This window comes from Mustelus asterias, chromosome 26 (genome assembly GCF_964213995.1).
Source record: "Mustelus asterias chromosome 26, sMusAst1.hap1.1, whole genome shotgun sequence".
NCBI classification, from domain to species: domain Eukaryota; kingdom Metazoa; phylum Chordata; class Chondrichthyes; order Carcharhiniformes; family Triakidae; genus Mustelus; species Mustelus asterias.
Genome location: NC_135826.1, coordinates 8,837,573 through 8,865,292, shown reverse-complemented (window position 1 = coordinate 8,865,292; position 27,720 = coordinate 8,837,573). Strand labels below are relative to the sequence as shown.

Here is a 27,720-nt window from a genome sequence, read left to right as displayed (position 1 = left end):
GATACAGAAGATGAAAGGAAGAGATTGGTTAATGAAGCCACTCAGCTGCAGGAGATGTGCTAGAGAGAACTAGACAAAGCAGCAATTCAGGAGAAGGAACCTCAGATTACATGGCAGAACAAGATTGCTGAAATGGTCACACTAATAGAAATGCACAAGGCCCAATATGATAACATGGTCAATGGAAAACACGTTGAATAGAAACGCGAGGAAGAGAAGAAACTTTATCACATGACCTAAGTACCAGTCATAGAGTACCATGACCATTTCCTTCACAGGTTGCAAAACAAGATTGTGCAAGAACTGTCAAGACGTAAGACTGTATTGTATTGAGATGATGGTACCTGTCTGCAGTGTAGAGTCGGGTGCTTGACAGAGAAAAGGATCCACAAAGATTAGAGAGTGGCACTATCTGGAGAGTAAAGTTTATCAACCATGGTCAGCACACAGCTTAGGATGGAACTTGGAAAGCAGCAAACCTGTATGGAAGAATCCCATGGAAGACTATATTTGGAACTGTGCATAGTTGAAAAGCTTTCTAGAAGAAGTGTGATGTAAAATGCAAGCCTCAAGATCCCTTCATTGAACAATCGTACACTGATTTACAAATATCTAACTTATGTGTATAATGCTTCTTTAGAAAGTGGGTTGAGTAAATCGATTTTGCAGATTGTTTAAGAACATTAAAGGGATGCTGTTTATGTGGTGTCCGTTTCTTTAAGACAGTACAGCAGAAGTGAGTCACCTGGCTTGGGGGACCAATGGAAACTGAGAGTGAGTGATTACCTAAAGGGTGGAGTCCTCTCCAAGGCAGAATCATCGAGCAGCCATGTAGTGAGCAAGTAAAGACTGGAGCTCTGTTCCAGGGCAGCCCAGAGCTGCAAACCTCCTGTACCAAGTTTCTCTTATCAATAAATACCTTTTGTTCCTAACAAAGCCCGTATTCTCCCGATGATGCCAGAAAGCCGCAACATAACATTGCTGGCGGGAGCAGCCAGAAAATCCTGCCCAATACCTCTATACACAGATTGAGAAGAGTGTCTTTGCTTGTGAGCACTTTAATCGGTACCTGTTTGGGACAGATAACGTGATGGTAGAGTCTGACCACAAGCCACTTCAAAGCATCTTCCCGAACTGCTTCTATCTGCTCCAAAGTATCTGCAAAGGATGTTCCTTTGTTTGCTGAGGCATCGCTGGGATGTGGAATACAGCAAGGGAAGCAGGTGGGAATCACTGACAAGTTGTCGAGAGCCACATTCCCTTTGAAGAAACTGCTGATGCTTGTACAGAGTGTGAATTCTTCCAGATTTAACAAGAAGCAACAGCACGACATGCTCTGGAAATCATCAACCCAACAAAGACATTAAATCGGACTTCAAACGTCTTACTCAGATGAAACAAACTACACAGCAAGATGCAACTTTCCAAGTGCTGCAGGACGTAGTGATGAAAGGATGGCTCGAAACCATCAAGGAGACACCCATTGTGATAAGATAATATTGGGCACAAAGAGATGAAATGATTGCCCATTATAGCATCTTGTACAAAGGAACTAGTCATTATTGTTAGGAATGGGGAATGGGTTAACAGACCTTCCAATTAAGTCCTAAGTTGATGTCAATTATTCAATCGAACTCACTGATATATAAAGGGGCCACAAGTGGCAATATTTGTCGTTATGTGTGGAGTTGGATCAAATAGATAAAGATATTTTATGAAGAAGCAGAACTCGTGTCCTCTTTACAGCAACCGTGAGGCTTGAACAATTATCCCTATGGAGATGAGGAAAGAGATGTTGAGGTAATCTGGTGGGCAACTGGTGGAAGGAATGGCAGGAGAGGATGAGGCCAGGCAGAGCAGAACCAGCTGCTAGATGAGGGAATGCCGGGAGCATCAGTTGGACTCCTTCCCCTCGGCGGTTGGAGGACATTCCTTCTCCTTTATCCCTCCCCCACCAAGACCCTCCAGAGCCCTATCCAAGAACCGGTGCTGCCTCTCATTTGAGCCTCAAGTCATCCTGAAACGCGCTGCCGTGTGTCAGCAAGGCCGCTCCAGGGCTGAATTTCACTATCTTTTTTAAAAAATCGTGTCATTAGGATCACCTGCAGGTCACAATGGTTGCTGCAGTAACAATACAGTGCTGTTAAATTCAGGCAGAACAGCTCCGATAAAATGGAAGGGACTAGTAAACACGTCCTGCGCAGAAACATGACTAAAATACATTTCTGGTGCCTGTGTCTTTAAGTTTCACCTGATGGTTGTCTTTATAATCCATGGTCCGTGGCTGAGTGAGGGAACAGTATCGTCCATCAGTGGGTGGGTCTTTACGAAGTTCAGCATCTCATCTGGAAACCCATTGGAGGAGTTGTATTTTGTTCCGGGTCCTGCGCAGCAGCCAGGTCTGTACGTGTGAGAAACAAGAACTCAGTGAAAAGTGGGTAGTATTGCTCATGACGTTTTAGGCAAATTCAGTCTATTGGACAAAATAAGATGTGTTGTTGGTCCACTTACACTATGTGTTGCCCATCTGTCAGCAAAATAACATTTAACCAACCCATGCCACAATTAAGTTTGAGGCATCTCGTTCTAAGAAAACTGATGAATTTGATGACAAAAAGATACAGCACGCTCACAGACACATGACAATGTTCTAACCACCCAGAAAATACATTCACATTCACCATTGCTGCCTGCATTGGAACACAGGACATCTGGAATAAACAACAACGTGAAGATGCGAATCATAGTCATAGAGCAATATAGCACAGAAAGAAGCCCTTCGGCCCAACTGGTCCATGCTGATCATGGTGCCCTCCCAGCTAGTCCCAATTGCCCATGTTTGGCCCATATCCATCTAATCCTTTTCCAGCCATGTACTTATCCAAATGGTTTTTAAACATTGTTATTGCACTTGCCTCAACCACTTTCTCTGGCAGCTCATTCCATATACACACCACCCTCTGCGTGAAGAAGTTGCCCCAAAGCTCCCTTTTAAATCTTTCCCCTCTCACCTTAAACCCATGCCCTCTAGTTTTCAATTGCCCTTCCCTGAGAAAAAGACAATGTGCATTCATCCTATCTATGCCCCTCATGATTTCATATACCTCAATAAGGTCACGCCTCATTCTCCAACGAATAAAGCCCTAGCCTGGTCAACCTCTCCCTACAACTCAGGCCCACTAGTCCTGGCAGCATCCTCGTAAATCTCCTTTGCACTCTTTACAGTTTATCAATGTCTTTCCTATAACAGGGCGACCAAAACTGTACACAATGCTCCCTCACCAACGACTTATACAACTGTAACATAATCCAACTCCAGTGCTCAATGCTCTGACTGATGAAGGCCAGTGTGCTAAACGCCTTCTTCACCACCCTTACAGCACAGAACAAGGCCCTGCAGCCCATCGTATCTGTGCCAGCCTGGGAAGTACATTGGAGGGCATATTTCTCTAGTTTGCATTTCATTTGCTTTCCCCTCTCAGTTTTGTTAATGGATGGAGTTCAGGAGTCAGTGGGCACCAATGAGGGGACTGGGTGTTTGAGCATTAAGGCGGGGAAAGTTCCAAGAAATTACCAGTTCTCGTCCACCCAACATTCATCTGAAAACCGGCAGGAGGTGAGTGGGAAATCCCAACCTGGGTGTCTAAACTGCCAAACTGTTCCACTAGCTAACACATATAAAAAACATATTATCTCACTCTTTTACTGCCAAACTTTCTTTATTCTAATTGGCAGAACTAATTTCCTCCAATTTATTTCATCTTCTGGTCGTGCCAACATAGCTTTTTGCCATCTGCCAGCAAAATCTACACATGAAAAGACATTTTATCACAATTGCACTGTGGTATTTTCACTCATTATGCTGTTAACCCATGGCATACATCACGCCTTTGATGCACAACTATGTCAGCTTTCACCTTTATGAAGAAAAATGTAGCATTCCTCCCTCTTTTGTCTGTTCTTTCAGGTACGATACTCCCTGCCTTCTGAAGTTAGAAACATAGAAACCAGAAGCTGAGGTAGACCATTTGGGGTGGCATGGTAGCACAGTGGTTAGCACTGCTGCTTCACAGCTCCAGCGACCTGGGTTCGATTCCCGGCTTGGGTCACTGTCTGTGTGGAGTTTGCACATTCTCCTCGTGTCTACGTGGGTTTCCTCCGGGTGCTCCGGTTTCCTCCCACAGTCCAAAGATGTGCGGGTTAGGTTGATTGGCCATGCTAAAATTGCCCCTTAGTGTCCTGAGATGCGTAGATTCGAGGGATTAGCGGGTACAATATGTAGGGATATGGGGGTAGGGCCTGGGTGGGATTGTGGTCGATGCAGACTTGATGGGCCGAATGGCCTCTTTCTGTACTGTAGGGTTTCTATGATTCTATTTCTATGATTCAGCCCTTTGAACCTGCTCCGTCATTCATTATGATCATGGCTGATCATCAAATTCAATATCCTTGTTCCCCCCTTCTCCCCATATCCCTTGATCCCTATAGAAAGTTCCCTCCCAACATCACCTCATCTCACCAGCAACTCTTTTTTTTCTCCAAAAGCCTGCCACAAAATCTTGGACCATGGCACTTTTCTTCTCCACTCATTACCCCAAGTTGATATCTTAGCCTGGAGTTTCATCCTTAGGTGGGGATTGGGTGTCAGGTAATTTTCAAAGTTGCGATCCAGCCTCCTTGCCTGGCAGTGGTCGCCCACACCATTCTCATGGTGGTGTGGCAGGTCATTCCTGGAAGCTGACTGGAGGTGGGTATGGAGGTGGTAGGAGGCCACCTCCATTCACTGGGCCATTGGCCCAGTTCTGTAAATGAACTGTTCTAGCCCTTATTTCTCACTTCCTCTCACTCCTCCACACCCTTCATAGCTCCTCATGTCCCCCATGCCTTTTCCATACTCCCCACTCCCCTCCATACTCCCATTCCCACTCACCCAGTATCCACTTTGGACAAATCTCATGAGCCCTATAATAACAATGGGAATTCTTTGAGATGCTCAGAAAACTGTCAAAATAAAAAAAACAGCCAATCAAAAACGTCTTAAAAAAACTGTAATCCTCTTAGATGCTCATAAAACTGGCAATCAAACACACAGTCATTGAAATTACGTTTGAAAGGTAATCCTCTTAAGTGGTCATAAAACTATCAAAATAAACAAACAACAATTCAAAAGCTCTTTAACAAACTAATCCGATTAACTGTTCACAAAACTGTCAATCAAAACAAAATTCTTTGTCTCCTTGACAATTATATAAACAACCTCTGCTGAGCTAAACAATGAGTGGTGCTTGGAATTCAAGCAAACATTCATAATGGGATTCTAAAGCAGTGTCAACAAACCTTCTAGAGCTGAATATATTGAAGCCTCTAAAAGACGTGGAACAGATAGCTCCACTGATTCAAAGGCTGAGCTGATGTAAGGACTGTCAATCAAAGAAAAGATTAAAGTCACGGGGGAAATTGACACCAGGTAATCTTAATTTCAACACAGTTGAATGTGGAAGAACACTTTATCCATGGACAAAGTACTCTAATGCATTTGAAGACTTTCACAATATTCATCAATTTAATAGTCACTTATCTTTTTAAAAATAAAGCCCTTTCATTCATCACTGAATTAAAAACATATTGAACTTGTCATACGCCATTAATTCATGTCACTTGAAGTCAACACATTGACAATTATTTGTCAATACATTCCTGACTCCAGGCTAGGCTTCCCCCACAGTTAACAACTACTGTGAGGTGCCATGAGCCATGTCTCCTAACAAAACATATCCGGCATCATGGAAGTAGTGGGGGGTGGGGGGGGGAGGGGTCTGAAATCCCATCTCGCAATGGAAAAGGCATGGGAGAGATTGTTTCGTGTGGGCCCATTATCCGCACCATTATGCTGGGCCCTAAATCAGGTTTAAGTTGCCAATCTCACTCATCAAAGCCACCAGATTGTCTAAAGTGTAGAAATGCTACACTGGTACAGTGGGCAGGGCTCTCTGAGGTTCCTGCAAAGTTGCATTGCTGGGGCAGGATCAAACAAGTTATAATCTGTTTTATTCATTCACAGGAAGTGAGAGTCGCTGGCAAGGCCAGCACCTATTGCCAAACGTTAACTGCCCTTGAGAAGGGGGTGGTGAGCTGCCTTCTTGACCGGAATCTGTGTGGTGTAGATACACCCACAATGCTTCGTTCTAAACAGTGCTGAACTTCTTGTGTGCTGTTGAACGGCACTCATGCAGGCAAGTGGAGAGTATTCTACGCCATGCCTGACTTGTACCTTTATAGATGGTGGACAGGCTTTGGGGTGTTACAAGGTAAATACTCGTCACAGGATTCCCAGCCTCTGACCTGCTCGTGTGGCTGCAATATTATGTGGCTAGCCCAATTCAGTTTCCCATCAACAGTAACCCCCAGGATGTTGAGTAATGCCATTGAATGTCAAGGAGAGATGATTGGATTCTGTTATGTTGAGATGGTCAATGACTGGCACTTGTGTGGTGCGAATGTTACTTGCCATTTATCAGCCTAAGCCTGAATGCTGTCAAGATCTTGCTGCATATGGAGTGTTGGGAGAAAGATGATGGCATAATGGCAAAGTCACTGGATGAGTAATCCAGGGATCCAAGTGAATGCCCTGGAGACATGAGTTCAAATCCCACCACAGCAGCTGGTGGGATTTAAATTAAGTTTCCAAATCTGGATTTATTTTTTTATTCATTCAGGGGACATGGGTGGCTGGCCAGCATTTATTGCCCATCTCTAGTTGCCCTTGTTCAGAGGGCAGTTGAGAGTCAACCACATTGCTGTGGCTCTGGAGTCACATGTAGGCCAGACCAGATAAGTACGGCAAATTTCCTTCCCTAAAGGACATTAGTGAACCAGATGGGTTTTTCCGACAATTGACAATGGTTTCATGGTCATCAGTAGATCCTTAATTCCAGATATTTTTTAAAAATTAAATTCAAATTCCATCTTCTGCCGTGGCAGATTCGAACCCAGGTCTCCAGAATATTAGCTGAGTTTCTAGATTAATAGTGTAACGATAATACCTCTAGACCATCGCCTCCCCACCCCCAATTAAAAACTAATCTCAGTAATGGTGGCCATGAGATCATTGTGAATTAAAAACTCATCTGGTTCAGTAATGTCCTTTAGGGAAGGAAATCTGACGTCCTTACTTGGTCTGACCTACATGTGACTCCAGAGCCACAGCAATTTGGTTGACTCTTAACTGCCCTCTATAATTGCTGAATAAGTCACTCAGTTGTATCAGTCTAATTGTGTTGATAACTATTTTGACAGCTCAATGCCTACGATATATAGAGAACATTTCATTCATAGCACTTTCATCTCACCTTCAGGCAGATTTATTTCATTTTGTAATGTGTTGTGTGTTTTTGGCCTTGAAGGATTCTCTTACCTTGGCTTTGGAACCAACTCCTCAGGAACCGGCGTCCATATCGACTCTGGGGATTTCTGCTCCTTGAAACGTCCGTCAAAAATGCTGGAAATCTGCTCCATGTCGAAGGCACAGATGGCAGATCCAGGAATGCTTCGTTGAACAAAAAAAGGAAAATGCAGAGTCAGTATTCTTGCTTAAAAACCTTCTTCAATTGTGTATTCAGAGGCTAAATTTGGAGAACTCATCCAAAAAAAACTCTGGCCCTTTCCTCTCCCTTTTGGAGACTGAGGTTGGTTGACTAAAAATGATAAAAGTCATCTTTTTATCCTGCACCCTCTTGACGGCACAATGGTTAGCACTGCTGCCTCACAGCACCAGGGACCCAGGTCCAATTCCCGGCCTCAGGTCACTGTCTGTGTGGAGTTTGCACATTCTCCCCGTGTCTGCGTGGGTTTCCTCCGGGTGCTCTGGATTCCTCCCACACTCCAAAGGTATGCGGGTTAGGTGGATTGGCCATGCTAAATTGACCCTGAATGTCAAAGGGACTAGCAGTGTAAATACATGGGGTTTCAGGGATAGAACCTGGGTGGGGTTGTTGTAGATGCAGTCTCAATGGGTCAAATGGCCACCTTCTGCACTGTAGGGATTCTATGATTCCTCACAAGAAACTGATTAAACACACGAGGGAGACAGGAATTGAACAGTATGCTAATAGGGTTAAATGAAGATAGGTGGGAGGAAACTCATGTAGAATAAACACCAACATGAATCAACTGGGCCAAGTGACCTGATAGCTTAAGAAGATAAGAAATAGGAGCAAGAGTAGACTACATGGTCCCTCGAAGCTGCTCTGCCATTCAATATGATTGTGCCTCACCTTCTGCCTCACCTCTACTTTCTCACCTGCACCCCAAGTCCCTTTATTCTCTGAGCAATGAAAATCCTATCTATCTCAACCTTGAATATACTCAGCAATGGAGCTTTAACAAGCCTCTTGTGGAGAAAATTCCAAAAGTTTGAAATTTCTCCTTGTCTCGTTCCTAAATGATTTGCCCCTTATCCTGAGACTGTGTCCAGATTCCTCTCTCATGTTAAGTCCCTTCAGTGAGATCACCTCTCATTTTACCCATACTCCGGAGTGTTTATAGGTTCAATTTACTCAGTCTCTCGTGACAAGTCACCCCTCTTATCCCAGGAATCTATCGGGTGAACCTTCGCAGAGTGGCCTCTAATACAAGCATAGCTTTTCTTAGATATGGAGGCTAAAATCGCACAAAGTACCCGAGGGGTTGTCTTATCAAAGCTCTGTACAATTGTAGCAAGGCTTCCTTATTCTTGTGTAAATGCAAAATACTGCGATTCTGGAATCTGAAACCAAAACAGACAATGCTGGAAAATCTCAACAGGTCTGACAGCATCTGTGGAGAGAGAATAGAGCCAACGCTACGAGTCGAGATGACCCTTCGTCAGAATGCCAATGTTTTGAGTCTATATGACCCTTAGTCAGAGCCCCTGACAAAAGATCATCCAGACTCGAAACGTTGGCTCTATTCTACAAAGAACAAAGAACAATACAGCACAGGAACAGGCCCTTCGGCCCTCCAAGCCCGCACTGCTCCCTGGTCCAAACTAGACCATTCTTTTGTATCCCTCCATTCCCACTCCGTTCATGTGGCTATCTAGATAAGTCTTAAACGTTCCCAGTGTGTCCGCCTCCACCACCTTGCCCGGCAGCGCATTCCAGGCCCCCACCACCCTCTGTGTAAAATACGTCCTTCTGATATCCGTGTTAAACCTCCCCCCCCCTCACCTTGAACCTATGACCCCTCGTGAACGTCACCACCGACCTGGGAAAAAGCTTCCCACCGTTCACCCTATCTATGCCTTTCATAATTTTATACACCTCTATTAGGTCACCCCTCGATCCTCCGTCTTTCCAGTGAGAACAACCCCAGTTTACCCAATCTCTCCTCATAACTAAGCCCTTCCATACCAGGCAGCATCCTGGTAAACCTCCTCTGCACTCTCTCTAAAGCCTCCACGTCCTTCTGGTAGTGTGGCGACCAGAACTGGGCGCAGTATTCCAAATGCGACCGAACCAACGTTCTATACATCTGCAACATCAGACCCCAACTTTTATACTCTATGCCCCGTCCTATAAAGGCAAGCATGCCATATGCCTTCTTCACCACCTTCTCCACCTGTGACGTCACCTTCAAGGATCTGTGGACTTGCACGCCCAGGTTCTCTCTCCACAGATGCTGTCAGACCTGCTGAGATTTTCCAGCATTTTCTGTTTTTGTTCCTTTGTTCTTATAATCGCCTTGCTATAAAGGCCAACATGTCATTTAGATTCTAATTACTTGCTATATTTGAGTGCTAATTTTCTGTGTTCCTTGTACAAAGTGTACCCAAGTCTCTGTAAAAGTTTCACGCCTTTTCAAAAAATATTCTCCTTTTTTATTCTCACTACCCAGACGAATAATTCACACATTCTCGCATTAGACAACATCTGCCATCTAGTTGCCCACTCATAGAATCCTGCAGTGCAGGAGGAGGCCATTCGGCCCATCGAGTCTGCACCGACCACAATCCCACCCAGACCCGATCCCCATAACCCCGTGTATTTACTCCAGCTAGTCCAGATACTAAGGGGAAATTTAGCATGGCCAATCCACCTACCCCACACATCTTTGGACTGTGGGAGGAAACCCAGGCAGACATAGGGAGAACGTGCAAACTCCACACAGACAGCGACCCAAGCCAGGAATCAAACCTGGGTCCCTGGCGCGGTGAGGCAGCAGTGCTAATCACTGTGCCACCGTGCTGCCCGGTAACTCATATAACCTGTCTATATTCCTCTACAGTCTGTTTGTGTCCTCCTCACAGCTAACGTGAAATTGTACAGGTGGGAATGTAAGTTAGAAACTATTTGAAATGCTGAATAAAACTTATTAACTTTGATCTGTTTAGAATGATTTCCCTTAAGTTCAACCGAACATCTTCCTGATGCGAACAGTGTGTCATCGTCTGAGTAAATTTAATTTGTTTTCTAATGGAACAATTTATTTGACACCCTGAAAAGTGGTGTAAATTTGAAGTTTGTAATGAATTCAAATTTCTGTATGGACGCGTTGAGGGACCAATGTCCGGGGGGGAGAGGGAGGGGTGGCTGGACATTCAAAAGCATTTATTTAGCTTGGATATTAAATATTTAGTTCAGACGAAATCCAAATTAAGCCTCATTATGTAAACGGTGCTGTTGGGAGCAGGTTGTGTGTTGTGTTATATCGAGAGAGAAGCCCGACTTATGAAGATGGGAAACCCTTGGCACATCAGCGAAACAACCTGACTCTCTCCAGAGCAGTTATAACGAAATCACAGCTTGCGCTGTGGACTCAAGCCAACAGCTAACTAGTGTAGATCTGCCAGAACTGCATTCACTTGGGGGTCTCAGCAGCCAACAAGAGAGGAATTTTTATCTCGTTCCTGTGGGCTGATTGTGAAAAAAAAATTAAAGATGTTAAGATACGTTTATTTGGCTTCCCATGGACGTGCAAAAGCTGCGATTGCACCAGCATGCAAAAAAAACCAAGTTAGCTTTCCGTGCTGGGAGGGAGGAGGGGGGTGGGGTCAGCCATTCCCCTCCATAAAACCACTGCATATGCTTGGCCGGGGGGGGGGGGGGGGGGGGGGGGAGGCTACGGGTATATTGAGTTCATTATCTTGTTGTAATTTAGATCAGAAAATGCTGGAAAATCTCAGCAGGTCTGACAGCCTCTGAGGAGAGAGAATAGTGCCAATGGAAGGTCTGACGAAGGGTCATCCTGACTCAAAACGTTGGCTCTATTCTCTCTCCACAGATGCTGTTGGACCTGCTGAGATTTTCCAGCGTTTTCCGTTTTTGTTTCGGATTCCAGCATCCGCAGTATTTTGCCTTCATCTTAGTGATCAGATTAGGACAGGGGCTGTTCTGCAGGATAGCTTCGGTGCACTCAATGTCTGTGTCAAGCTTGCACGGTGTGGGTGATAACGTGGCCCCTTTAAGGGGGCAATCCCTGAGTGTCACGTGATCGGGTTGGACCCTATGGAGAGGCAACGCAGGAAGCCCAGTCCATCGGAGGCAAGGGTACCCGTCCTGGTTTGGGGAGGAGCCTCAGTTGGAGCCAGGGAGGAGTGGAGAGTAGTCATGTGTTCAGTTCTGTCACAGCCTTGTTTGTGAATATCTATTTATCGTTGGTAATAAAATAAATAATAAATAAAATACCCTCAAAATAAGGGGGAGCAGATTTAGGACTGAGTTGAGGAGGAACTTCTTCACCCAAATGGTTGTGAATCTGTGGAATTCCCTGTCCAGTGAAGCAGTTGAGGCTCCCTCATTGAATGTTTTTAAGGCAAGGATAGATACATTTTTGAACAGTAAAGGAATTAAGGGTTATGGTGAGCGGGCGGGTAAGTGGAGCTGAGTCCACGAAAAGATCAGCCATGATCTTATTGAATAGCGGAGCAGGCTCGAGGGGCCAGATTTCCTATTCCTGCCCCTAGTTCTCATGTTCTTATGTGATAAACCCTTTACAACTTGAAGCTACGACCTGTACCCTTTGAAGCTATTACACTGTGATTCCATTTTCTGCAACCAAGAGGAATATTCCCAAGCGTTGCACCTTGAATTGCCCAGGAGCTTGGGGAGTCTATCATTTCCGTTGCTTTCTTCACGGCAATATTGCAGCCAATCAGAATCAAGTTGCCAACTGATCAGCACCCTTTTCTCCTGTAGTATAAATTGTTGTGATCATTTGAAATTTGGTATTCTTGCATTTGTCCTGTTGAGTGCAAGATTCTGGTCACCACATTATAAGAAGGATGTGATTGCACTGGAGGGGATGCAGAGGAGATTCATCAGGATGCAGCCTGGGATGGACCATTTGAGTTATGAAGAGAGGTTGGATACGCTTGGGTTGTTTTCATTGGAGCAGTGAAGACTGAGGGGTAACCTAATCAAGATGTGCAAAATTATGAGGGACATGGACAGAGTGGATAAGGAGCAGCTGTTCCCTTTAGTTGAAGAGTCAGTCACGAAGGGACATAGGTTCAAGCTGAGGGGTAGGAGGTTTGGGGGGGATGTGAGGAAAACATTTTTTACCCAGAGGGTGGTGATGGTCTGGAATGTGCTGCCTGGGAGGGTGATAGAGGCGGGTTGCCTCACATCCTTTAAAAAGTATCTGGATGAGCACTTGGCACATCATAACATTCAGGGCTATGGGCTAAGTGCTGGCAGATGGTATTAGGCGGGAGTTCAGGTGTTTCCAATGTGTCGGTGTAGACTCGATGGGCCGAAGGGCCTCTTCTGCGCTGTATGATTCTAAGAGGAAAAGTTTCAGCAACATGTCTCTCCTTTTAGCAATATTCAAGAAGGATACTACCAAGTGACAATCAATTACTGTGTGTTGGACTGAAGTCACTTGTGAGGTTGCTGATCTGCTCTCCTAAAGGACATCAGTGGAGTAGTTGGGTTTTACCAATAATTAATTTCTTTCTGGAGCCGTGACAAAAATAAATTACTTTGTTGAAATCAACTTCAGAACTTGCCATGTGGGATTGGAGGTTATTACCTCTGGGGTACTCAACATAGGGACGCAGGAACAGGAAAGGCTATTCAGACATTCCAAGTATGTCATTTATTTAGATCTTGGCTGAGCTGTAGCTTAAGGTCTTTGATTCATATCCCCAGTTAGCTCTGCCTAATAATTTCTGCCGATTTCCATTTTGAAAATTTCAATTGACCCAGAGTTCACAGCCTTAACCACTAACGTTAAGTTTAAAGTTTATTTATTAGTGTCACAATAGGCTTACATTAACACTGCAATGAAGTTACTGTAAAAATCCCCTAGTCGCCACACTCCTGTTCATGTACACGGAGGGAGAATTTAGCATGGCCAGTGCACCTAACCAGCATGTCTTTTGGACTGAGAGAGGAAACCGGTGCACCTGGAGGAAACCCACACAGACAGCGACCCAAGCCGGGGATCGAACCTGAGTCCATGGTGCTGTGAGGCAGCAGTGCTAATCACTGTGCCACCCATAGCCATCATATTGCCATTCCTTTCGACAGTACCCCAGGCAACAGTGCATGAACCTCCCATATCAGGCACTTTCAGATATGTAGGGGCAATTATCCCAAAGAAGTGTAAGTGTCATAACAGCGTGAAAATGGGAGTGTTCCATTCTGGCCTTTTGGGCGAGTTCGTCACTGCAATCTTCCAGCACTCTGTCAATGTCTTTGACAGCTGGGAGCTTTGGGCCTGTGGAGGGGCGGGCGGGGGGAGCGGGGGGGACGTGGAGCTTGAGTAAGCCGGTGAAGCTGGCTCTAGAGTCCTAAGGTTTCATTGCGCAGGGCACCTCAATCTGATAGTGAACTGGGAGACCTCCTCCCAGTCCCCCCCATGGACATCAGACCCCCTCCCCCCATCAATGGTGGCATTTCTACCCCCCACACTGACACAGGATGTTGGCATCGGGAAATCAGGTCCCTTCTGATGAGTCCCCTGGCTGACCCACTTCATGCCCCCCTCCCGCCCCCCCCCCGCCACCCCTTCACGAACCTCTCCGCAACCCACCCCAGCACGTCCCCCCTTACATTACCACCCATCCTTGCATGATCGCACCCTCCCCCCTTGCATGACCATCCACCCTTGCAGAACTCCCCCCGTCGTTGTGCATGGTCCCCCGTCACAGACATCTGCAGAGGATCCAGAAGGGAAGAGTGGAAACTAGTATTTGTACTGTGATATCGTGGTTCTGGCTCTGCCCACCGTGGGAATGGTCGTGGGTAGGATGGACAGTTTGAAGGACTATTTAACGGTCAGTCAACCTCTGGTGGGAATTTCTGGTTTCGGAATGGGAGCAACTGGAAAGTTCCACCCATAATTTCAAAATAAAACAGTTGTAAATCATCAGAATGTCTTATGTTGCCAAATTCAGTAAATGGATGTTCACCTATAAAACACTGGAAGGATGCGATTAAATGGGCTGAAAGGCTTCCATCATCAGGGCCATTCTTGTGACTGTGTGAATGTTTTACGTGACAACAACAAAAGGCAGTTTCCATAATAGAGGCAATGCCGGTATTTTCCAGCCCCGTCGTGGCAGGACCCACCGCGGGGGATTCGGCAGCCCAGCCAACTGTTCATTGACTTTCAGCGGATTTGGATGATCCCAGTGGCAGGTTGGGCTGGAGAATTCCACTGGATATTTTTAAACTGACTCCAATGAAAATCAGCTGTAAAAACTATGCAAATTGAATTACACACACGCAAAGACACACACACACATACAATAACACTCACACAAACAATGTCCAGACCCTCACACAAACAAAACACACACACAACATACACAAAAAACACGCAAAGACACACACACACATCCAATAACACTCACACAAACAAAGTGTGACTTGTGCTGGGCGTGACTTGAAACCGGGAGAGTTTCAGATCCGTCTTTTGGGCATGTTTTTCGCCCCCCCCCCCATGCACTCTGCCTGTAAAAATATCAGCGAGCCTGTTCTCGCTGCAGAAGCCTGGGGGTGGGGCTTTATGTGCCTGAAAGCCAGCAGAGGGAGGTAGTGCACATGCGCAGGCCTCTGATGCTGCACATGCGCGTTAGCAGTAGTAGGTACCTGATGGAAAAGTGTCTGTCAGGCCCCTGCTAGTGTAGGCTGCCTGAAACAGCATCCCCCCCTCCACTGCAATCGCGGGGGCCCGCAGCCCAAGATATAGCCCCTGCTGACCCCCCCCCCCCTCCCCCGGCCGCCCAGCCGATCGCGGACCCCCCTCCCCCCCACTGATTGTGGACGTGCCACCCTGCCCCCCACCGATTGCGGCAGAGTGGCAGTGGGCCCCCTCCCCTACTGTCTCTGCCCCCACCCCAGCACTGCCCAGTGGGCATTGCCCAGGTGCCAGGGTGCAACGTGATGGTAGAATCGCCTCCATAGTCTCACACAAACATGCACAGACGCAGATACACACAAAACATACACAAAAATGCACACACACACACCTTGTATATTTTCCCGCTAACTTAAAGGCATGCTTTGCTTGAAAAAATAGTGAATTAGCGAGCAGTGCAAATTAAGTAATTTTAATATTAAGGGGAAGATTTTTTGCAAGGCTTCAATTTAAATTCAGAGATAATTTAATTAAGTAACTTTGAATAAAGATGAGTACACAGTGAATATTAAACTAGCTTTGAGCTGCGCCTGTCACAATTCAGATGTCTTATTTTGTCACATATGTAAATTCCTGTGTCACACTAAAAAAGAAAAGGGAAGGGGGACCAATCATTTCTTCTCGTTTGCTCAGCAACAGAAAATACCCTTTAATTGACCTCAAGATATACCTACTCCCAGCAATAAGACCTTGCAGACTCACAATGGATGGGTCGGGTTACACAGTGATCCTCTTTAGTAACAGAATGATGTATGATGTGTTAAATGGTATAATGCTCCTGTTCTTATAAAATAGATTATCATCTGACCTACCATGAGCAATACCATGGATGATTTGCTGGTATAATGTGACATTTTTATAATACAGTTACATCAGTCACAGCCTGGCCACAGGACACTGCAGAAAACCAAAGAAAGAATGCACCCTCATGATAAAAATGTTGACCTGTTCCATGGAACAATGATGATCGCATTTGTGAACAAGATATAAGATTTCATAGAATCACTGAATCCCCACAGTGATCCCCTCAGAGGAGGCCATTCAGCCCATCGAGCCTGCATCGACAACAATCCCACCCTATCCCCATAATCCCACGTATTTACTCTGCTACTCCCCCTGACACTAAGGGGCAATTTTGCGTGGTCAATCAACCTAACGCACACAGCTTTGGAGTGTGGGTCTGTTCAACTTAATTGTGTACCGTTAATTACGATCATAAGCCCTTTTGGGTAACTAGACTGTATCGTGTGTTACTGGGCAAAAGACATCTGCAAGTTCACAGATGTAGCCTTCAGTGATGGGAAACATTAGTATGGTTCCTACCCTAAATACTATCCAGTGATCCCTGTTCCAAGTAGGGATTCCAATCCCCCACGCTTTTTCTGGAGTCTCCAATGACATAAAGATTAATCTCTTGGACACTGTTGAGGACAAAGGGCGGCATGGTGGCACAGTGGTTAGCACTGCTGCCTCATAGCGACATAGACCTGGGTTCGATTCCCGGCTTGAGTCACTGTCTGTGCGGAGTCTGCACGTTCTCCCCGTATCTACATGGGTTTTCTCCGGGTGCCCCGGTTTCCTCCCACAGTCCGAAAGGCGTGCTGGTTCAGTGCACTGGCCATGCTAAATTTGCCCTCTGTGTACCCGAACAGGTGCTGGGGTGTTGGCGACTGGGAGATTTTCACAGTAACTTCATGGCAGTGTTAATGTAAACTTACTTGTGACACTAATAAATAAACTTAAACCACAATTTGGAGCATTAAAAGAGATAAGCTTGTTTTACGATTGGGAAAAAGTGTTTCGTTGACCCGCGAGGTTGGCTGGAGGCATGAGATCATGTGATGCAACATTGAGGAGGATCTCCATCCAGAGAAGGAAGGTGCGAATAAGATGATCCTCAGCTGTGACGTCCTGCAGGGACTCAATGCCTTGGTTCACAAGTGAATAATAGCTGGTTGTGCATGATACTGGAAGCTGGTCAGCCCATTTGGAATTGAATCCCAGCAGGAACTGGCATGTACAGGATATATAATTGGGGATGGTGGGGATATGTTCTCAGCTGTTAGCTGTGGTTCAATGAGTAACGCTCTCGCCTCTAAGTCACATGGTTTAGGGAGGCAATGGCCTCGTGTTATTATCGCTAGACTATTAATCCACAAACTCAGCTAATGTTCTGGAGACCTGGGTTTGAATCCCACCAGGTAGATAGTGGAATTTGAATTCAATTTAAAAAAAAATCTGGAATTAAGAATCTACTGATGACCATGAAACCATTGTCGATTGTTGGAAAAACCCATCCGGTTCACTAGAGTCATAGAGGTTTACAGCATGAAAACAGGCCCTTTGGCCCAACTTGTTCATGCCGCCCTTTTTAAAAAATCACTAAGCTAGTCCCAATTACCCACGCTTGGCCCATCTCCTTCTAAACCCATCTTACCCATGTAACTGTCTAAATGCTTTTTAAAATGTCCTTTAGGGAAGGAAATCTGCCGTCCTTACCTGGTCCGGCCTACATGTGACCCCAGGGCCACAGCAATGTGGTTGACTCTCAACTGCCCTCAGGCAACTAGGGATGGGCAGTAAATGCTGGCCAGCCAGTGACACACATGTCCCATGAATGAATTTTTAAAAAGTCCCACTTCAATCCAGGTCTTGAGCACAAAATCAAGACTGACACCCCAGTGCCATGCTTAGGGAGTGCTGCATTGTTGGAGGTACCCTCCTTTGGCTGAGATGTTAACCCTTGAACCCTTGGCTTCCTGCTCAGGTGGATCCCATGGCACTGTTTCAGGAAAGAAGAGGGGAGTTATCCCCGCTGTGCTGCCGATAGTTATCCCTCAAAGTCACATTTTTAAAAATCCACTCATTATCACATTGCTGTTTGTGGGAGCTTGCTGTGTTTGAATTAACTGCCGTGTTTCCTACATCACAACAGTAAGCACACATCAAAAATAATTCATTGGCCTTAAAGCCCTTTAAATTACAGAATCATAGAATCCCTACAGTGCAGAAGGCGGGCATTCGGCCCATCGAGTCTGCAACGACCACAATCCTACCCAGACCCTATCCCCATAACCCCACGCATTTACCCCAGCTAGCCCCCCTGACACTGGGGAGCAATTTTGCATGGCCAATCCACCTAACCCGCACACCTTTGGACTGTGAGAGGAAACCGGAGCACCCCGATGAAACCCACGCAGACACAGGGAGAATGTGCAAACTCCACACACGGTGACCCAAGCCGGGAATCGAACCCGGGACCCTGGCACTGTGAGGCAGCAGTGCTAACCACTGTGTCACCGTGCCACCTGGCAACCAAACATCTGGTTGTCACGAAAGGCCCTATTGTAAAAGCAAGACTTATTTCCTTTTTGAAAATTGTAAATTCACAATCACTTGCTTTGTGATGGTCTCATTAAAGGCATAACAACTAAGTTCCCGGCTCTCCTATAGTTCAAAAAAAGGGAAGTTTGGCTGTGAGACTTTGTTATTTTCTTTTTTAATAATTTTAATGACTTTGTCCCTGCCCTAATCATAATTTAGTCTTGCAGAAAATAGTTGTTACAGCCGAATGCTCATTACTTCTGGCTGGTTCTGTACAGCCGGGCTGGAAAATGTAGCAGACACGGTATAAAAAGAATTGCCTCGACAGTTAAGGGCATGCAGAGACTTAAATGAAACTCGGTGTCAAGGCTGATTAATTTCCCCGTTGGTACACATCTTTCCTGTATCGAAATATGTTTCCCACTGTCGCACTAATTGAAATCCGTTAATTTTAATGACTTTGTCTCCCTCCACACCTTGCTGCCAATAAAACAAGTTTGACAGGTATATGTACTTGAACATATTACTATTCTAATAAAGAAAGATCAGTTGAAACTTCCATTACCTTGTTCAACAGCTAATAAGGTAGGAATACTGGGAGCTGCAGCGATATTTGAAACGCTGTCATTGTGTTGATTGTAAGGCGGAGGTTCAGGATGTAAAAACACTTAATTAATGCTCACGCGAATACACTGTTACCACAAGATACAAGCCCTCACTGCAAAATGTTTTGGCCTGTTTGCCTTGCTTTAAAAGTGCACCTAATTAGCATTTTATGATTTATTTTCTACCACTCTAATTTTCACCTCTCCTTCCTTTAAGGTTCACACTGAGTTACAGGTCCGTGGACATCACTTGCCCTCCACACTTTGTGCAGGAAGCTCCCAGTCTGTGCTCAATTAGTGTAGCAGGAGCAGAGCTGCTAAAATTGGCCACAGGCTGTGAATAACCTGCTAATGATGCTCACTAGAAAAAGGAAATAAAGCAAAGAGGAAATAAAGCAAGAAAGGAAGACGGAAAGAAAACATTTGTAGGAGGCCTCAGAGCACCACACATTCAATCATTTACCACCGTACTCACTGTTGCCATATAGACAAAAGCAGTGGTCAATTTGTGCCCAGCAAGTTCTCGCAAACAGCGGCCAGCTGGCCGGAGGAGGAGTGTAGGCTGTTGTAATATGGGTTCCTTAAATGTCTCAATGATGAGACCTGTATGTTTAAACCGTTTATTCTTCATTTTCAATTATTTAGAGATCCCAGGTTACTGTCATGCATGGAGCTGCTTCTCCATCCAGCCACCTTCCAGAGTCTTCTCTCTGAGTCTATTACCATGTGGCTCAATACATCATACCTGCCATTCCAGTCCCACGTTAACCCTTGCTCTGCCGAGCACCTTTACATTACAATGGCATGCACACACTGGCCTTGATTTTACCGGCACAGCCGCCCGAGGCTCGTACGATTGCACCCAAGGCCAATGGGGAATACTGTTCTGCGAGCCTCGCCCGCCCCGATTTCGGGGCGGCTGTGCCGGTAAAATCAGGACCACTATCACAGCATAAGCCAAGTCAGTGGGAGAACTCCTTGCTCTGCTTTGAACCATGCCACAAAATCTTTCATACTCACCTGAAATATCTCAAACGAAAATCACCACCTTCGACAAGGTAGCGCTCTCTTGATATGCACCAGTTTATTAGATTAAGAGCTCAAACCTGGAGTGGGGCACAATCATAGAAACCCTACAGTGCAGAAAGAGGCCATCTGGCCCATCAAGTCTGCACCAACCACAATCCCATCCAGGCTCTACCCCCATACCCCTACACATTTACCTGCTAATCCCTCTAACCTACGCATCTCAGGACACTAAGGGGCAATTTTAGCATAGCCAATCAACCTAACCCGCACATCTTTGGACTGTGGGAGGAAACCGGAGCACTCGGAGGAAACCCACGCAGACACGAGGAGAATGTGCAAACTCCACACAGACAGTGACCCAAGCCGGGAATCGAATCCAGGTCCCTGGAGCTGTGAAGCAGCAGTGCTAACCACTGTGCTACCGTGCCGCCCACAATGACACTGCCTCTGACTCCACAATGTTACCAATTGAAAACAGGCTATGCTGCCGGATGAACATTAATCACTTAGTGCGGTAAAAGAATGCTGGGAATTTCTGCTTCACTGCAGGACCCAAAGGAGGGGATACATTTCGAAAGGAGGGGATACATTTCGAAATGAAAATCTCAGAGGCATAACCAACAGTGTCCTGGTGGCACAGTGGTTAGCATTGCTGCCTCACAGCACCAGGGACTCGGGTTCAATTCCAGCCTTGGGTGACTGTGGGGAGTTTGCACGTTCTCCCCCTGTCTGAGTGGGTTTTGTCCCACTCTCCAAAGATGTGCCAGTTTAGGTTGATCGGCCATGCTAAATTGCGCCTTAGTGTCCTAAAATGTGTAGATTAGGGGGATTAATGGCGTAAATATATGGGGTTACGGGGGTAGAATCTGGGTAAGATGCTCTCTCGGAGAGAATCAGTGCAGACTCAATGGGCAGAATGGCCTGCTTCTGCACTGTAAGAATTTTATGATTCTATTCTGAAAAAGGGAAAATTCTGCATTCCTAGTAACAGTACGCTGTTGCATGTCTCAGTACATGAGAATTTTGGGAGAATTTTTCCAAATTAATCTAATAATTCACAAACTCTCAGGCAGTTCTAATGTTCACAAAAAACACTTAAATCCTTATTCATATTGATTTGCATATATTGAATGCTGATGATATGAACATGTTCCGATGTAGGATTTATCCATCAATGGGCAACAGTACTAAGGTTAGCCCCATCCAAACCGCCTAGCTCTATAAAATTCAAACTGATGGGAGTCAGAAATAAAGGCACAAATAAAATTAAGTTGCAGCTCCTCTGTATTCTGGAATGTCCGTGCTCTCAAAGCACTTATGGCCCACTTGATATGTAGCCTGATGTTTCCAAATCCTGTGTAGGACTCAACAGATGGGATAGTCGCCGTCGGTAGGACTGGAAGATCCTGCCAACGGGAAGGGATGGAAAATCCTGCCCAATGTGTGGCTGTGGTTGGGATGCGGAGGGCCCAGTTGGCTGGGGGGGGGGGGGGGAGGTGGTGACAGTGATGGCAATGGATGGAGGGCGGGACTGGCAATGGAGGTGTTAGGGTGCAGAAATACTTTGAAACGTAGCTTGATTAGCATTGGGGTTGAAGAAAGAGGAATCCAGAACTCTTGGAAGGGGAAAGATTGATGTCCACTGTGACGGACACAATCCAGGTTGAAAAGTGGATGAACGAAGTAAATCTGGAAATAATTGCTCGTTGATTCCGAACTTGGGTTTTAAAATTTTAAGTTTTGGAGAGAAGTGAAGTAAGAAAAGCAATCGTACAAGATGCAAGAATCTTAAATGATTCGTATACAATTAATCTCAACATAGACGCGTTAAAGACTAAGGAAAACTAAGGAAATTTGGCATGTCAGCTCCGACTCTCACCAGCTTTTACAGATGCACCACAGAAAGCATTCTTTCCGGTTGTATCACAGCTTGGTATGGTTCCTGCTCTGCCCAAGACCGCAAGAAACTACAAAAGGTCGTGAATGTAGCCCAATCCATCATGCAAACCAGCCTTCCATCCATTGACTCTGTCTACACTTCCCGCTGCCTCGGCAAAGCAGCCAACATAATTAAGGATCCCACGCTCCCTGGACATTCTCCCTTCCACCTTCTTCCGTCGGGAAAAAGATACAAAAGTCTGAGGTCACATACCAACTGACTCAAGAACAGCTTTTTCCCTGCTGCCATCAGAATTTTGAATGGACTTACCTTGCATTAAGTTGATCTTTCTCTACATCCTAGCTATGACTGTAACACTACATTCTGCACTCCCTCATTTCCTTCTCTATGAACGGTATGCTTTGTCTGTAAGTGTGCAAGAAACTTTTCACTGTATACTAATACATGTGACAACAATAACTCAAATCAAATCAAGGCGAATCCAGATACGCACATGAGAAAGAAAGGAGTAGGTGAGTAGGGTGTCACGGTGGAACGATGGTTAGCACTGCTCCCTCACAGCGCCAGGGACCCGGGTTCAATTCTTGGTCTGGGTCACAGTCTGTGTGGAGTTTGCCCGTTCTCCCAGTGTCTGTGTGGGTTTCCTCCGGGTGCTCCAGTTTTTTCCCACAGTCCAAAGATGTGTGGGTTAGGTGGATTGGCCATGCTAAATTGCCCCTTAGTGTCAGGGGGACTAGCTAGGGTAAATGCATGGGGTTATGGGGATAGGGCCTGGATGGGATTGTAGTCGGTGCAGACTCGATGGGCCAAATGGCCTCCTTCTGCACTGTAGGGGTTCTATGAGTAGGCTGATAGGCTGAGATGAAGAGAGGGGTTAGAGGGGGCTGAGCATAAATATGAACAAAAACCAGCTGAGGCGAATTTCTATTTCTGTGTTACACGGATCCTCGGTGTAACATATAAAGCTGTGATGTCGGAACAGGAGATGCCAAAAGCCATTGTTCTCACAGCTCCTCATAACCTTCTCCCTAACCCCAGTTGCTGTGCATCTCTCGGGAGGTCAGCATATAATTGACAGCGAATAGACTTTAAAGCCCTGCTTCCAGCAAGATGTGCGGTGTCTGCAGATTCATGTATTCCGGGTCAGGCTGCCATTATTTATCCAGCACAGAAAATGCTTACGGAGTGGAAACGCAATTCAAATGACCTGCCAACATACTGGTCAAATTAGCTCCAATGCCTCATCAACATGCGCGCTAAAGTCCACCGTATATTAAATAGAAATATCTTGAAAGCCAATTCTAGGGTCCCCTCTCAGTCTTAGCGATCAGGTGCATGTTTTCTGGACTTCTACGGAATCCCTTAGGGCAGGGCGGGAAAGTGGAGTTAAGGCTACAATCAGATTAGTTATGACCTCACTGAATGGTGGTGCAGGCTCAAGGGCTCTAATGGCCAACTTCTGCTCCCACTTCCTTTGTTACCTTTAACCTTACTTTAATTTAAAGCTTTTTGTATCGCCAAAGCAAGCAAAGGTTATGCTTCAGAAATCAAAACTGAGGAACAGTTGTGTCTCGAAAACGCCCCTTGTATCAGCTGGTGCGTTGGGTTGCTGGAGGTCTTGCAGGAAGGCACACCTATGATAGCTATGGGATTCCGGACTGTTGATGACCTTGCAGCCCTTCCATGGCAACTATGTACGTGTGATGTATATGCTGCTTACGGCCCAGTGACTTGCCATGATGACGTACATGTGCGACTGCAACTTTCCGATTCCTAGCAACATTACTGCATCATTAGGAGTCATTAGGGAACAGGAAAGGCCAGGTCAAACTCTCTCTTTTCCAGAAGATGTGTGGTGTCAGCCTCTATCTCTTAGTAGATTTGACTTTGTGGAATGCTCCACTCATCACACCTTGTGGGGACGACGCACATAAACTCATAGCTTCTGGTTTTCAACAATTCTATTCGTCAGCACGCACATGGCAATCTGAACCCCCGATTTTGTGATCTCACAATGGTAGCCATTCATTACAGGCTTTCGTGAGCTTTGGAAGATGCGGCCATTAAAAATACAAAGGGGCTTGTTGCCCATCGCGGCCGACCTGAGACCTGTGTGAACAGGATAAGACGCTGAGTGCTCAACGAATCAGTTTGAACAATCCTCACTGAAGGGGAGAAATTTGGATTAAGAGTTGTGACAAAAGAGACAGAAAGAAAACAGAAAAAAAAATTGTAAAATCTCCAACAATAGTTCAAATCTGAAGGATTGAGACCCCACGTGTGTAAAAGTTCAGGTGCGGTGGCAGAGAAGTTGTTTCGCTGTGACTGAGAATTATCACACAGCTAAAATTTCACACACAATTGAATGGGCAGGTCGAACTTTTTTTTTGATGTGTTTAGTGGGTAAATACTTCAACATTATGTTGGAGGGCATTATGTAAGTCGCGGAGTCTCTTGGCAGGCCACCAGGAGAGTTTAGTCCAATTTCTGGACACAGCAACTCTCTGATTTGCATGTATTGAACTGTGTTGTTGCTGGACAGTTTTAGCCCATTTTACTCTTTGGTAAGTGTGAATGTTAATCGCCTCACTGTTAGAAGCACAGAGATAGAAAGAAGTTCAGTCTTTTTTCAAATTTTGATTTGACTCTCTCAGCCTGAAGGGAGGTTCCCAGGAACGTATTCTTGACGGCTATGCTGCGACTCTTGTTGGACTGTCTTGAATTGTATTCCCTCTGGTTCCTATTAAATTTTCTTCCCTTCTTGCCTGAGGGTAATAACTGTCACCACCTGGCTATTTCACCGGACTGCCTGTTCTTCATACGTGAGCAGTGATGTCCTTGTGGAATGCATTAAACTTGTGATATCATTCAACAACGACTGGATCACACTCTTCAGCAGGGATCAATGGACAGTGATTAAATACAGGACACGGGACTGATTTTTCTTTATCTCACCCAGCGACATTGAAGCTATTTATCATATCATTCCCCAAGTGATGTCATTGCTGAGGTTGACAAATTCAGCAACAACAGCTTGCATTTATATAGCACCTATAACGTAGGCACCATCCCAAGGTTCATCATAATAGCATAGAAATTGACATCAAGCCAAAAAAGAAGCTACCTGGAGGAGTGAGGAAACGTTTAGTCAATGATTCTGGTATTAAGAAGGGTTCAATGGGAGAATTAAGCACAGCTTTGGGATCAAATCAGGAATCATAGAATGATAGAATCCCTATGGTGCAGAGGAGGCCATTTGGCCCATTGAGTCTGCACTGACCACAATCCCACCCAGGCCTTATCCCAATCACCCCACATATTTACCCGACTAATCCCCCTGACACTAAGTGGCAATTTAGCATGGCCAATCAACCTAACCTGCACATCTTTGGAGTGTGGGGGGAAACCGGGGCACCCGGAGGAAACTCACGCAGACACGAGGGGAATGTGCAAACACCACACAGACAGTGACCCAGACCGGGAATCAGATCGCTAAGACTGATGGAATCATCTCCATCTTTCTGGCTCAACATCCGATCACTGGTTTTCACATGACCCTATTGTGCTTTGCATAAAGACTTCACTCTCACTGCCAACTGGCATTTAACTGATGGGCATGAGGTCAGAATGAAATCATTGTTTCAGGGTAAATATCGAGCTGAAATGTTAACTCTGTCTCTCTCTCTCTACAAATGCTGAGTGTTTCTGACATTTTCTGGTTTCAGTTTCGCCACTCAGTTGCTTTTCCTTGGGACAAAAAAGGATTTTGCAGATGTTATATTTTAGTCACTAATATCCTTGTAATATTGAGCCAACATGTCAACATAGAATTATCATAGATTCCCTACAGTACAGAAGGAGGCCATTCGGCCCATCGGGTTTGTACCGACCACAGTCCCACGCAGGCGGTATTCCTGTAACCCCACACATTTACTCTGCTAATCCCCCTGACATCAGGGGCAATTTATCATGGCCAATCGGCCTAACCCGCACATCTTTGGACTGTGGAAGGAAACCGGAGCACCTGGAGGAAACCCACGCAGACATGGGGAGAATGTGCACACTCCACACAGACAGTGACCCAAGTCAGGAATTGAACCTGGGTCCCTGGCGCTGTGGAGGCAGCAGTGTTAACCACTGTGCCACCCTATGTGAAAGGTTAATTTTCACGATTTTATCCAGCGTTGATTTGAATAAGTTTGGTGGTCAAATATTTTATGAGACGTAGGCTGAATTCTCCGACCTCGCCTGGGACTGGGATTCTCCGGCCCTGCTGCAGTGAACAGAGATTTGGCTGAGCACCAAATTCTACTTTCTTGCTGGCAGCAGTGGGGGTGTGTGAATGACCGGAGAATTCTGGTCATAGTTTATTTCTGGACCACACAATCATGGTTGGAAGTATATTTATCATTTGGGAGTATTATTAACAATACAGACAGTGTTGTCAGAGTAGACAAGAAATAATCCATTGGGCAAAATCTTCTGGCTCTTCACACAGCCAGGACCTTCTGGTCTCACTGACGGTGCACCCCTGCTACAGGTTTCCCACTGGCGAGCGATGGAACCAATGGGAAATCCCATTGATAGAGGCGGGACCAGACGATCCCACCGCCTCCCACTGCCGAGAAACACGCCACGGGGAGGCCAGAGAATGGCGCCCATTTGCCGGAATTCTCAAGTCCTGCCCGCCACGGGGATCATAGTGGGCAGAACAGGACCATGCAAAGGTCCATTGACCTGCGGCGGGATTTTCCAGTTTTGAGTCAAGCGCGGCTGGAAAATCCCACCCATTGTCTCAGAATTTCCATCGTGGTGGCAAACGGTTTATGCACCTAAGAAACAGAAAGAAGGGGTGAGGCCATTCAGCCCCTCAAGCCTGCTCTTCTAACCTCAACTCCACTCACCCTCCAACCCCCACATCCCTTTTTATTATTAATTCGTGGGACATGGGTGTCGCTGGCTGGCCAGCATTTATTGCCCATCCTTAGTTGCCCTTGAGAAGGTGGTGGTGAGGCGCCTTCTTGAATCACTGCAGTCCAAGTTAGAATCTAAAAATCTATCAATATCTATCTTAAATGTACTTAACAAATGAGCTTCTACAGCCCTCTGAGAGTAGAGAATTCCAAAGATTCACAAGCTTATGAGTGAGGAAATGTCTCCTCATCCCTTTACTAAAAATTGACACCTTATCCTAAGACTTTGACCCCACCACCCGGAATTCAGAAGCCACCTCGGTCAAAAGAGTTTAATCTGTTGAAGATGTTATTCTATTCAGGCAGCCTCCTGGATTGGTTAAACACACTGAGGGATAAACTATCAAGTTGGAAGAGACTTGCTTGACGGCTGTTGTTGAGACCAGTAGTGAAAGGAGCAGGCTCGCAGTTAGCTGGAGTCCTCTGTAATTTGACAGTTTGACACGCAGAGACTTCATCTTTCAAATCCGTACACTTCACAGTGAAAGAATGGAAACAGTGCAATCAATCACCAGGGCAGATCAAACTCAGCAGTGGGCAAGGCTTTCTGGTTTTGAAGTCCTGTGGCAGCTCGATGAGCAAGGCTCGGCTAGCTCCAGGTTAAAGGAAATAAGTGTAAGGTTAGAGACCAGGGTGATGATTTTGTTATCCTGTGCCAAGCAGGTGGGCAGTGGGTGATTCAGCCTCCTGCTTCCCCTAGCCAACAGCATCAGCGTGAGGCCAGATCTGCTCCTCTGTGAGTAGAACTGATGAGTTGTCTGTGCTG

At 45.8% G+C, this 27,720-nt stretch overlaps 1 protein-coding gene across 1 annotated transcript in view; it reads right to left on the bottom strand.

The window, feature by feature from the left end:
* The window catches only part of sema6bb (sema domain, transmembrane domain (TM), and cytoplasmic domain, (semaphorin) 6Bb), a 325,575-nt gene that overhangs the window by 62,172 nt on the left and 235,683 nt on the right, over positions 1–27,720 (bottom strand). Inside the window, exons 10-11 of the mRNA XM_078198149.1 lie at positions 7,415–7,546; positions 2,252–2,401 (exon numbers count right to left, since the gene is read on the bottom strand). Of these exons, the coding sequence (XP_078054275.1) occupies positions 2,252–2,401; positions 7,415–7,546 (282 nt within the window). The remainder of the gene's footprint in view (positions 1–2,251; positions 2,402–7,414; positions 7,547–27,720) is intronic.